The sequence below is a fragment of the Suricata suricatta genome, chromosome 1, assembly GCF_006229205.1.
Source record: "Suricata suricatta isolate VVHF042 chromosome 1, meerkat_22Aug2017_6uvM2_HiC, whole genome shotgun sequence".
NCBI lineage: Eukaryota > Metazoa > Chordata > Mammalia > Carnivora > Herpestidae > Suricata > Suricata suricatta.
Window position 1 is genome coordinate 139,404,544 of NC_043700.1, and position 12,599 is coordinate 139,417,142.

General features: G+C 40.3%; 1 protein-coding gene across 1 annotated transcript in view; it reads right to left on the reverse strand.

Annotated features, from left to right (window-relative positions):
- The window catches only part of SLC4A4 (solute carrier family 4 member 4), a 318,791-nt gene that overhangs the window by 101,376 nt on the left and 204,816 nt on the right, over window positions 1-12,599 (reverse strand). The window contains exons 9-12 of the mRNA XM_029945109.1: window positions 10,436-10,523; window positions 8,028-8,182; window positions 7,275-7,391; window positions 4,594-4,768 (exon numbers count right to left, since the gene is read on the reverse strand). Coding sequence (XP_029800969.1) covers window positions 4,594-4,768; window positions 7,275-7,391; window positions 8,028-8,182; window positions 10,436-10,523 — 535 coding nt within the window. The remainder of the gene's footprint in view (window positions 1-4,593; window positions 4,769-7,274; window positions 7,392-8,027; window positions 8,183-10,435; window positions 10,524-12,599) is intronic.

The following is a 12,599-nucleotide window of genomic DNA, read 5'->3' on the forward strand; positions in this document are numbered from 1 at the left end:
ATCCAGGGCTAGATCTGAGATAAACCTAAGGTCAACTCTTGGCAAAGCGGGCTCAGTCACTCGAGAAATCCAAGCTCAATTTTAATTCCCCACACTTACGGAATCCATGAATACCTCTTAGAGTGCTCTCAGAGCAGCCTGATGGTCCAGATGTGTATGTCAAGTTGGGGGGCTCATGCTGTCATGGATGTTGCCATTATAAACTGACTGTACTTGGAGCCATCATCGCTTCAACAGTTTTACTTTGAAAACAGGTCCATGGCAAATGACCCCTATGGCTCCTAAGATCTGCTTCTAATGATGTGGGGGATGGACACGCACATGTGCGTACATAGGATTAAATATACACATATTTTATTATGATTAATATTAATTATAATTTATATATACATATATATTTCAGTTCTGAAAGACATGCTTAACTGTAAATTTCTGTCTTCAAGCAGGCAAGACCTCCTGCACAGAAGCTGGCAGAAGAGCTGCTTAAACAACAACAGTACAGTGACTCATCTGTGTTTTCACAACACGTTTGTACCAGCACCCATGTCTATTTGTAGCCTGACAATACAGACCCTATATGAACCATCTCTGAGCTGTCTGCTTCCAAAGCAAGGACACTATTCTCAGTTGACTCATTTGAGCCATTTGTGCTGTTGAGAATAGCCCGCTGCCACATTTATGAAGGCATGTGATAGAACTGAAGATTACTTCAGGCTATGCCCATGTCCTGCTTAGTTTTGATCTAGTGTTTAGAAGGTCAAATAGACCCAGAGGACTTTGCCCCCCTCAATAAACCCACTACATACCACTACTGGTATCTCTTGGGGACACAGAAAAAGAATGCCTTATCAATACCCTAGACTGTAAATACCATCTAAGGGGGATTATTATCTATTTTGGCCACTTATCTGTATCCCCAGCACTTAAAATAGTGTCTGCTACACAGGAGACACCCCATAAATACTTGCAACGGAATAAATCAACCTTTGCCACAGACTTGGGAACTGCTCTGGGACTTAGCACCAAATACACAAAAGGTTTGTTGTCCTGATGCAACAACATGTTTGATGTCAAGATTTCAAGTTCAGAGCATCAAAATTCTTTATGTTCTAGTACAGACCCTTTCAGTATTGAGATACTTTTCAACATATTAAGTCACCTTACTCCCTACTCCTTAAAATAGGTAATACTGATAGAAATATAAATCTAAGTCATCCACCATTATGAGAAAACCTAGTACAATGACTACAGGTAAAATGTTTCCTATTAAAATACGAAGATATTAGGGCACCTGGGTGGCTCAGTCGGTTAAGTGTCTGGCTTTGGCTCAGGTCATGATCTCACGGTTTGTGGGTTTGAGCCCCGTGTCGGGCTCTGTGCTGACTGCTAGCTCAGAACCTGGAGCCTGCTTCAGATTCTGTATCTCCCTCTCTCTCTGACCCTCCCCTGCTTGCACTGTCTCTCTCTGTCTCTCAAAAATAAAAATAAAAAGCATTTAAAAATTTAAAAAAAACTAAGATATGTAAAATTACTATAAAACTATAAATACTATAATTACCATAAAACTATTGAGTTGGGTGTGTGTATGTGTGAGCACACTAGTTAATTTCTAGTTAGACTGTTTTACAGCTACAAATCCAGGGCTTAGATCTATGCATCCATTCACTAAACAGCATTAGTTTGCCCCAAAGAAACAGACAATTGACTCTTCAGTTCAACAAATATATATATATAAACAATCATTCATTTTCTATTCTTCATTTTCAGTGTTTCTGCTACCCACTGTGACTTCAACCAAACTGCAGTACTTTGCCAATACATTTCTTTAAGGAAAGAAACTTCAGAAGTGAGAGACAAATATTCTCTTCAATGTTTCCAGTCAAAACTTTTAAAACTAAGTTCATAGCATCAGTGAAATTATCAATAATAGGTTACAAAATCTATTAATAAAATAAGCAGAATATGTCTAGGAAATATCCTCCCAGGTTTGAATTCCATACTTCGGATTAAGTCAACTTCTATGATTGATGTCCAGCAAATGGCCATTTTAGTGGACAACCTAACATCCTGTTGCACTGAAAGCTTTTCTGTTTCTCCTAAAGTCTGTTTCTCCCGAACACCATGACATTGATCACAATGAAGAAATACCCAGGATAAGTACATATGTTACACGACAGAATCCTTTACGTTCTCCAAAACTTGCACATATGGAAATTAATTCACCTAGGAGGGGTCAATGACAGACTTCAGCAGACTTCCTCTTCATCTCAGATGTTGCATTTTAAAGTTAAGTTTTATGAAGTTGCAAAGGGGTTCAATTCAGGTTAAAAAGGCAATAAACTAACACACAGAATATGCTGTAATTTCTCCATCTCAAGGAGAAGAACATCCACGGAAAACTGTGTGTTAAAAAATTATCTGCACAAGAAAGTCTCTATATATTCTGAATGATGGAAGGAGTTTTTCTTGTCACGGCCCCCAAATCACTGCTTTCTTTTATTTTTGTAACATGGCTGTCTATACTATGTTCTTTGAGCTGGACTCACGGTGTTTCCCCAGTGCTTTCTTTTTCACTGGTTTTCTTGAATGATCTGATTTAGTTATCATTATGCTCTCATCTGGATAAAGAATAATTGCCCCATTTGGATGTAGATCAGTTTTATAAAAATCCTGTTATTGACATCATTGTCACAGTTTATTTCATTCATTCTTATCTTAGGAATGAGGAAAAGAGGGAAGGACACACTATTCCCATACTTCATCTCTGGGTCCTACCACACTTGGTTTCTCTTCCCCACACTGAGGTCTCTTGTTGGGAACACATACATATGTGCTTCCTGGCCAACACAATGTTATTTTTAAAAAGTTAATTAGTTGCCAATATTTAAAAATCACTAGATTTCACAAAAGAATTTGAGTTTTCAGCCTCTTTCTGAAAATCAGAAAATGAAGTAATACTACATATTCATACAGGAACAAGCAAAGCTGAGTGGCGACTGCCCCCTTCTGATTAGGGCATGAGCCCTTAAAGGTCATCATGGTCCTCGTCTGTAAGAAAGCCAAGCTAGCCATGTGGAAAAGTCATGTTCAGAGTCCTTAGTCCCCAAATGTTCCAGACATTCCAATCTAGGCACCAGACATTTGAATAAAGAAGCCTTCAGGGGCACCTGGGTGGTTCAGTCCATTGAGCATCTGACTTCGGCTCAGGTCATAATCTTGTGGTTTGTGAGTTTGAGCTTCACATGGGGCTTACTGTGCTGAAGCTACTGTCAATGCAGAGCCTGCTTTGGATCCTCTGACCCCTCTCTCTGGCCCCCACTTCCTCTCTAAAAAATAAACATTTAAGAAGCCTTCAGGCAACTCCAACCTCAGCTGCTACTTTGCTACAAATGTGTGAGGTCCAAAGAGAGAACCACCCAGAGGAGTCTGTCAACCACCACCACCATGAGAGAGAAGAATGAAACGGTTGTTTCAAGCCTCAAAGTCTGGGGTTAATATGCTACACAATAATAGATAAGGGTTAAAAGATAAAAGTGCTCTTAACAGATTTAAAAAATTATTTAAAGCAATTTCTCCCTTTTTACTTGGGTCAACATAGATGTCATATGTCATCTCCATTTCATTTTTGTGTTTAGACACAATCTAAAACATGAATGTGCACAGAGAAGAGAACAAAAGTGGAAGAAAGCAATCTTTTGGAAAAGCTCTGCTTCTTGTTTTTTGTGGTTTTTTTTTTTAAAGAAGCTGGCTAGCAGCACTTATGAATGTCACATAGGTTAATCAGTAATAAGCACTAACATAGAAGGGACAGAGTTTGAAAAGGAAATGAATCTAGTTCTTCTCCTAAGAATACTAGCTTCACTCACTACTCTTTATTCAGCACTTAGCACAATGCATCTTTTTTCTTAGCTTTGTACGTATTTTTCTGAATGATAGAGGGCATCCAAGATATCTTTTCTACCACTAAAACTTCAGCTGTTAATGATACAAAAGGGAGGCAAACGGCATCTGCAAAGTAACCGACAGACTGTGGTCCCCCTGTCAAGCCAGGGCCCTTACAGCTCAAGGGTCAGGCAGGTTAAAGAGCAGGAGAAACAGCTCCTAACTTGTGTTCCTCAAAGCTGAGTCCTACCGATAGATATGCAAATCCAACCTCCAGCCAATCACTCAATTTTTTGATGACTGTTTGCTCATGTGTAAAATGAAGCTAGTCACGCATTCCCAGAAAGAGTGTAATCATCAAGCTTAACAGAATATGGTCCGTACATTCCAGGTAGTAGGAGATCTCAACCCGGTGCCCTGCACAAAATTAAAGCAGCTGATATGCTTTTGCCCAAATAGAATTGTGTATCCTCATTTCCTTCCCTTCTTTTCCCCACTTGTGACTCAAGCCAGATTTCATCGAGCTATTTTTGTAATTACTAAAATGCTGGAAATATAGCAGCAGGCCAGAAGCAAAGTAAAATGCAGCATCCAGCAAAAGAAAGAAAATCACGCTGAGTAACTGAAAGGCCATCTGCTTCTAGCTGAGCGGTAGGGGTAAGGAAGGCAATCTGGGCTGTACTATTTGTGTCTCCCCCAAACCAGACCCACCTGCATGTTGTCGGTGGCATCCCCAAGCAGTCCTCCAAAAGTGATAGCATTAGTTACAGTTGCCAGATAAATGAAGAGAATTGCTGAAAGAGCCTGAATATTTAAAGCATCATAAAAATCACTGGCGAAAAATGGTGCTTTCCTCTTTATGTCCTTAATGAGTCCACCACAGAACCTGGGGAGGGAGAAAGCAAACATGTGACAAGTAAAATAAACGGTCATCAAATTAACCAAGGGCTAACTTATTCAACCACAAAGAATTTGTAGTCAAAGTGTTTGAATCAACATGCTCTATTTAACCACTTAAGGGAAAACTGGAAAATTGTAGAAGAATAAATTTTCTTCTCTCTGGCTCTGTTTTGATCACGAAATTAGGTGTCGCGTTCCATAAAGAACAGTTGGTTTTTAGGTGAGAGTGGATGGTGTAGATGGACTAACATTTCTCACTCTTTGTAGAAACACATCGCACATGTGAGTAGAGCATATAAGTCCTTCTATAATCTCACCCTCATGTCCTTCCCAGTCCCATTCATCATTCCACAAGTGTTTACTGAGCACCTGCGATGTGGCCAGCTAGAGACCCAGCAGTGAACAACACAGGCAAAAACGCCTGCCCTCACGGATTTTACTTTCCCTATGGGGGACAGACAATATGAGTAAAATTGATGGGGCTGAAAATCAAGGAAAAAATTAAGTGGGAAAGAAGGTTATGAAATGCTAGAGAAGCTATGGCTGAATTATTAGAGGGGCCAGAACAGGCCTCCCAAGCAGGTGACTTTGAGATAAAGTCCCAAAGGAACAAAGGAAGAAAGCCATTGCGAGTTTAGCCTCGGTCCACACATTCGGAGGTCAGCTGCCTCACTTAGGCACCTGTCAAATTTCCCTCCCACCCAAACCTCACATCTCAGCCTTCCCCACGCCCTTCCTTCTGCCTCTGGGACCCTCCCTCGGAGAGTTCACATCTCAGCCATGGGTTATTACACTTCATCGGACCGTCGGGCTGTGTGCGGGCTTGCTGGCCCTCACTGCACTCAGGGCCCTGCCTCAGTCTTGTTGGTCTGCACAGGGCTGTGCATGGCGCTGGGCAGGCTGCAGACAGCGCACTTAGGAAAACATGAGCTATACAAGAATGAAATTCCAGTCTGATTAAGGAGCTGAATCCCAGGACTCCTATCTATAGAAAGGGAAAAAAATATTCCTAATTAAAGTTCTTTGTAAAGAACTACTCAGAAAAAAATAGGAGGAGAGGAGGTTTTATGGTCTCTATTCTTTCAGAAAGAAAGGGCAGGGAAATGATGTCCCCTTAATTTCAGAGAGAAACCCAAGTGGCCATCAGAATAAAATCATTTTATTCAGATTCATTTGCATATTAAAAAGACATACTTTTGTGTTTTCAAAAAAACCTTTAATGTTCTTAAAAGGCCTTATCTTCCTTCAGGCTCCTGGGTGGCTTAGTTGGTTGAGTGTCTGATTTCAGCTCAGGGCACGATCTCACGATTGTGAGTTTGAGCCCCACATGGGGCTCTCTGCTGTCAATGTGGAGCCTGCTTGGGGTCCTCTGTCTTCCTCCCCGCTCTCTCTCTGCTCTCTCTCTGCTCTCTCTCTGCTCTCTCTCTCTCTCTCTCTCTCTCTCTCTCTCCCCCTGCTCGCATGCTCTCTCTTCTCTCTCACTCTTTCAAAAAAAATTTTTTTAAAGTCCTATCTTCAGAAAATGAGAATCCTACTTAAAAATAAAATGGAGAGCCTAATAACGGGGGGAAAAGAGTAATTATCATAAAAAGAGATTTACAAAAGCAATCTAGGAAACTCGAATTCCCAACTGCAGGCTAAGGAGACCATGACCTGTGAGTTCCTTATTTTTGTACCATGTTACCCACTTGTGAATAAACATATAGAGAATGGAGGGAATTAAAAAGCCAAATGGGGAAGGTAACACCTAACTCCATCTTCATGCCACGGACTCACACCCACCTGCAGACCTGCTGGCTTTTCCTCTAGCACCTCCTCCCTCCCTTCATGGCCTGGATGCCAACACAGCACAGACCAGGCACTCTGCTGTCACCTCCCCCTGCGTCACTTCTGCTGGGTCTATCTCTACCTCCTTCAGGACTTTCCTGATGTGCTGCAATTCTCTGTAAGGCCTTCTCCGAGCACCCTCGGAATGCCCTTCTCCTATTACAAAACTCCCTACTTCTGCTTTAGTTTTTCCCATTAAACCATCACCACATTTTTTAATTTTCTCATTGTTTGTCTCCCATGACTACAAAGGAAAACCCAAAAGGACGAAGGATTTTTGTTTAATTCACTGTTGCATCCCCAGTGCCTGTGATTAATCAATATAAAATATCTGTTGGCTGAACAAATATACAAACCAGTGAATAAAATGCTGATAGGAAGATGAATGGAAATTAAGATCTAAAGAGATCCTCAACCAGGTGGCCCAGTTGGTTGAGAAGCTGACTCTTGATTTCTGCTCAGGTCGTCATCTCAGTTTGTGAGATGGAGTCCTGAGTGGGGCTCTGTGCTAACAATGCAGAGCCTGCTTCGGATTCTCTCTCCCTCTCTGTCTGCCCCTCCCCTACTCATGTGTACACCCATGTGGGTCCTCTCTCTCAAAATAAATAAACATTTAAAAAATAAAGAGATTCTCATCATGAACGGAAAAATGATCCATCAGTTACCGTCCAGTTCGCTGCAATTCTTCACAATCTGCATGTCCTCCTCCTCCTCCGTGGCCTCCATCATGAGGTGTGTCCCCATTCATCTGAACATTCTCTCCACCTGAATACATATTCTTTCTAAGCAAGACAATAGAGCCCAAGAGAATATCAATTTATTTTATTCATTGGCTTCTTAATGATGTCATGCACTAGACTAATGAAGAGATGGCCTGAAAAACCCTTTGGGAGAAAGATCATTATTTCCTTCCACCACCCTAACAGACAACTCATAAAGTGTTATACTTGGAGGGAAGACAAATGACTGGTGCACAGGAGGCTGAATGAGTTGCATACTGTATAAAACAGAAACTGTTTCACCTGGAAAATAAAAGATTTCTAGAAAATGGCTTCTCCAATGATCTCACCCAATTTCTTAACGTCTTAGATCTACAGGGACTCGTCTTGAGTAAACCAATTTTCTACATGTGCAGGAAGTCCCCAACACATCCTCCAAAAGTCTCTATGATGTATTCCAATATCATAATCTGAGATCCCTAATTTGCAATCACAGAAGAACATAACAATGTATAATACTCTTTTTATGGTGTCGATGAAATGTCAAACCAAAGCACATATGTGATTCATTTGAGATAATACAGCAAGTGAAATGTGAAACTGAAAACACAGTGTTAGGACAGTCACCCGACCCCATTTCCTCTTCTGAACACAACCTCCTTCTCAAGGATGAAAACTCTCAATTGCCTGATAATTTACCTTTTGTCCGATGATGGAAGACTCTTAGGAGGCTCTATCCTGATTGCTGGATCCCATTCCCCAGGGGGAAGAACAATGACTTCATCTAGGAACTCGTCAATACCAGCAATCAGGTCCTGCCTGTCTTTAGCTTTATAAGCAATGTCATGGAACACCTAAAGAATAATAAGAGACATGCTGAACCAACAAGAGGACACTCGGCGTGCCGTGAGGCAACCTATAATCCACTTTAACACTTCATATATATTTAATATAATCATATTCTCATATTTCGTATCAGCTTGTCCCAAACTATTTTGGTATTCTAATTTTGAACCCAGAGAATATAAGCGGAGGGATGAGAAAACAGCTGTGTTTCTTTTATATGTCTTTCTAATCAATACTGTAAAACAACATTGCCTTTCATCTCCCACTGGTATGTACCATTATTGATATAGTTGCTGTGAAAACCAGATGAAAATGGCTTGGAGAAATATACAAAAGAGTCATTCTCTGAAATAAAAATGACTGGGACAAACCACTGCTGGTAATTCAAAAAGGAAAAATTCAAGCTGAATGTTAAGATTGGGTGAAGAGCCAAACACTGCAGCCCTCAAACACAACAGTGTTAGCTATTAAAAAAGAAGAAGAAGAAGAAAAGAAAAATCTAAGTTATGCTGGTAACACACAATGCAAAAAACTTTGAGCCGGTGATCATCTGTCTGTCCTTTTAGCAAGCCAATAACTAATCCATCCAAGGCAGCAAATATTTCATGCCTTTTATACAGATATACAAGAAGGAGCTCCAGAATTTACATAATTGTCTTTGCCAATCATTCCATTCTTCTAACCTAGCTGATTATCTGAGAATCCTTTATGCACAAGCCTTTCAAATTCTTTGGTCTCTAGGAGAGAAGATAGCCCTGTTCAACATCCTTACGTGTTCTTAAAGATTGCTAGTAAATCTCTCCTCCTCCACAAGAATTGTTGAAAGCTATCAAACAAATTACACGCGATTGGTCTGGGGGTTGTGAGGTTGAGACTGGGGCAGTACAAAATGCCAGCACCTCATCTGTGGTGCCCCACCCGCTAGAGAGGCTGAAGAACCAGGGGGTCCCTTTTCAGACTCTCCTGCACATAAGGACTGACAGTTCTGACCAATGAGGTTAAAGAAAAAAAGCTGCCTGAGAAACCTTTAGAATACCAGTTAGAAAAGACAGATGAGACAGACACGCTAACATTCCAGCCCCCTTTCTCCAAACCCTCCCCCCTCCTTATTCTCCCTTCCCACCTACACGCCCCCTCCCTGGCCCCAACTTTGACGACAGAAGAGATGGCTACAGCTGACTGCAGGAGCCATCTTAAGGCCCCAAAGCAAGATTCTTGGCTCTTGACTGATCATGAAACAGTTAAGTTAAACCAACTCTAGCAACTACCTACCTCCAAGTAAGCCCCAAATAGTTTAAGCCAATATAAATCAGATTTTTCTGTCACTTAGAGCCTAAAGCAGTTCTAATTACTGCATCTTAGGAGGCAGGGTTTTTTAAAGAGAAAATGTAAACACACGAAAATAAATAAAAGAGCCCCCTGAGATGCTTAGTTGCCTCAAGGGGGAAGAACCATCATAGCTTTACATCAAAAATGCTCTCAGTCCCACATTAAGTAACCATCTGAGTAATCACCAAATAAAGCTTCCATAACTAAATGCCCTATTCTTCACTTAACACATGGAGAAGCTAACAAATCAAGTAATAAAGCAAAAGGAAAACATTTGGGAAAATAGTAAGCTAGGAAGACACAGAAGGAAAATCAGTGATCCCAAATCTGAATTGTATTTCTCCTACTATGAGACTAGTTTAGGGTTTCATCATCTAAAATGTGTGAACAACATTCAAGCTGTTATGAGAGCAAGGTTATAATTCCAAAGCACTAGAAACTTTATGGTGACGGTTGCTAATGCATTTTAGCCTGTGTGTAATTCTTTCCCACAAGATAAGAAGACAATAAAAACAGGTGCTTTCTGATACCTAAAATCCATTTTATTACACATTACTTTATAGAACCCATTATTTCTGAAACAATATGGTATAAAGACACTTGAACTCCTAGGACGAATATATTAAACATTCTAAGAGGTAAAATTTAAGTTAATATGGGGATTTGAACTTTTTAAAGAATATTTAATATATATCCATTTTATGAATTGCAAATGCTTAGAAAAAAAGGGAATTATGTTTTATTCAAACGTAATTTATTTTTTGAAAACTGTGTTGAGACCAGCTCATCTGCCATGAATGATCACACCTCTTATACCATAAAGAGGGCTGGCAACCACATAATTCGAATTGAATAAATTGTGACAGGCAATTCATAGTATGAAGACTATACAAGTGGGGCTTGCACAAATCAACACATTCCAGACCCCCTACCTCGTCAGACATCAGGGTGGCAATGGCTCTGCCGATCTCGTGGTAGGACTTGGCTTTCCCCTTGGGACCTAAGAGAATGAACAAGAACCTAATGGAAGAGGAAAGAAGCAAAGGCTATAAAACACATTTCATCAAAGTCAATTGTACATAACACTGAGACATGTTCATCCTAGTTTGTAAAAAAGCTTAGGTCTAGAATTCATCTTTAAAACAAAAGTTAATATTCTTGGTAATATGAAAGATACTCTTTCATACTATTGTGAAATAACAAATTGTTGTTTCCTTGGAGGCAAAGAAGAATTTAACATGGAAACCCTGAGAAATTTCTTCACTGAACAGGAAAACTTCACTTTGGGAGTCATTCAATCTTTCCTTCCTAAACCTTCTTCTGTCTCCATTTCTATTGACTTTCAGAATCTTTGGAGAAAACCCATTAAGCACAATAACCAGAAGACTTAGTACATCTTCAGATTTCTCTGACTTTTCCTTATTCAATATGAACAGTGACAAATGATCCTCTCCATACTTTTAAGAAATATTTCTGCTCAGAAGTGACTGGAAGTCAGCAAAAACCAAGTCCTCTACAAGAAAGCCATATGCTGACAGCCAAAGTAAAGAAAGAAAACTATGAGAGAAATTCAAAATAAAGCATCGTTTATGGACAGTTGAAATTCTTTTGTGAGTGTCCTAATTTTCCTTTCCAAACTTGTTTTCTTGATAATGTACAGGCATTGCTCCAGAGTAAGTAGGTCCTGGAATTTGCAATAATGAGCTTATCCCCACTTTAGTTCACATCTCAACTGGGGAGGAAGAAACCCCGTAAGTAAGTTAATAAGAAAAAATATATAAAAGGCAACGTTGGATACATCTCTGTCTTGCTTATGATCATGTCTTACCTAACATGGAGACGATAAGGGCAATAAAAATGATCACTTCACATTTGCTCAGCTTTTTTTAAATTAATTAAGTGGTTTATTGCCAAGTTGGTTTCCATATAACACCCAGGACTCTTCTCTGCAAGTGCCCCTCTCCATGACCATCACCCTCTTCCCCCTTCTCTCTTCAGCCCTCAGTTTGTTTTTAGTATTCAAGAGTCTCTCATGATTTCCCTCCTTTCCTCTCCCTAACTCTTCCCCCAACCCTTTCCCCTTCCCATGGTCCCCTGTTAGGTTTCTCCTATTAGACCTATGAGTAAAAACATATGGTATCTGTACTTCTCTGCCTGACTTATTTTGCTCAGCATGACTCCCTCTAGGTCCATCCACTTTGCTACAAATGGCCAGATTTCATTCTTTCTCAGTGTCATGTAATACTCCATTGTATATATATACCACATCTTCTTGTGGTATATATCATCAGGTGATGGATATTTAGGCTCTTTCCATGCTTTGGCTATTGTTGACAGTGCTGCTATGAACATTGGGGTACATGTGCTCCTATGCATCAGCACTTCTGTATCCCTTGGGTAAATCCCTAGCAGTGCTATTGCTGGATCATAAGGGAGTTCTATTGATAGTTTTCAGAGGAACCTCCACACTGTTTTCCAGAGCGGCTGCACCAGTTTACATTGCCACCAACAGTGTAGGAGGGTGCCCGTCTCTCCACACCCTCGCCAGCATCTCTAGTCTCTTGACTATAGCCACTGTCACCGGTGTGAGGTGGTGTCTCAGTGTGGTTTTGATTTTTATTTCCCCAATGTTGAGTGATGCTGATTTGCTCAGCTTTTTAAAGCTTGCAAATCATTTCATATTCATCACCTCATTCAAATTCCATGTACCCTTTTGCAATAGGGAGAGGTATCCTATTGCTGTTTAATGGTGAGCATACTGAGGCTCAAGGAGGTCAGTGGATGAGCCAAGACTGTGCCTAGTAAATGAGAGACAGTAGATAGGCCTTCTCATCTCCTGTTCTTTTCAACACACAAAACTGTGCCTAATATTACCTGCCCAACCTATACACAGGGTTATAATTCAACAGAGAAAAGCTAACTACAATGACTTCCAGGGGTCAACCTGGGGAAAGAGGTTGTGGATACTTAGCTAGGGGACAAGAAATCTTAGGTAAAATGTTATGGGACCAGGGATAGGATGTGACTTGCTTAATAAAATTTTTATGTTATACTTATTTATTTATATACCTCACTTTAAATAAAAAAGGGCCGACA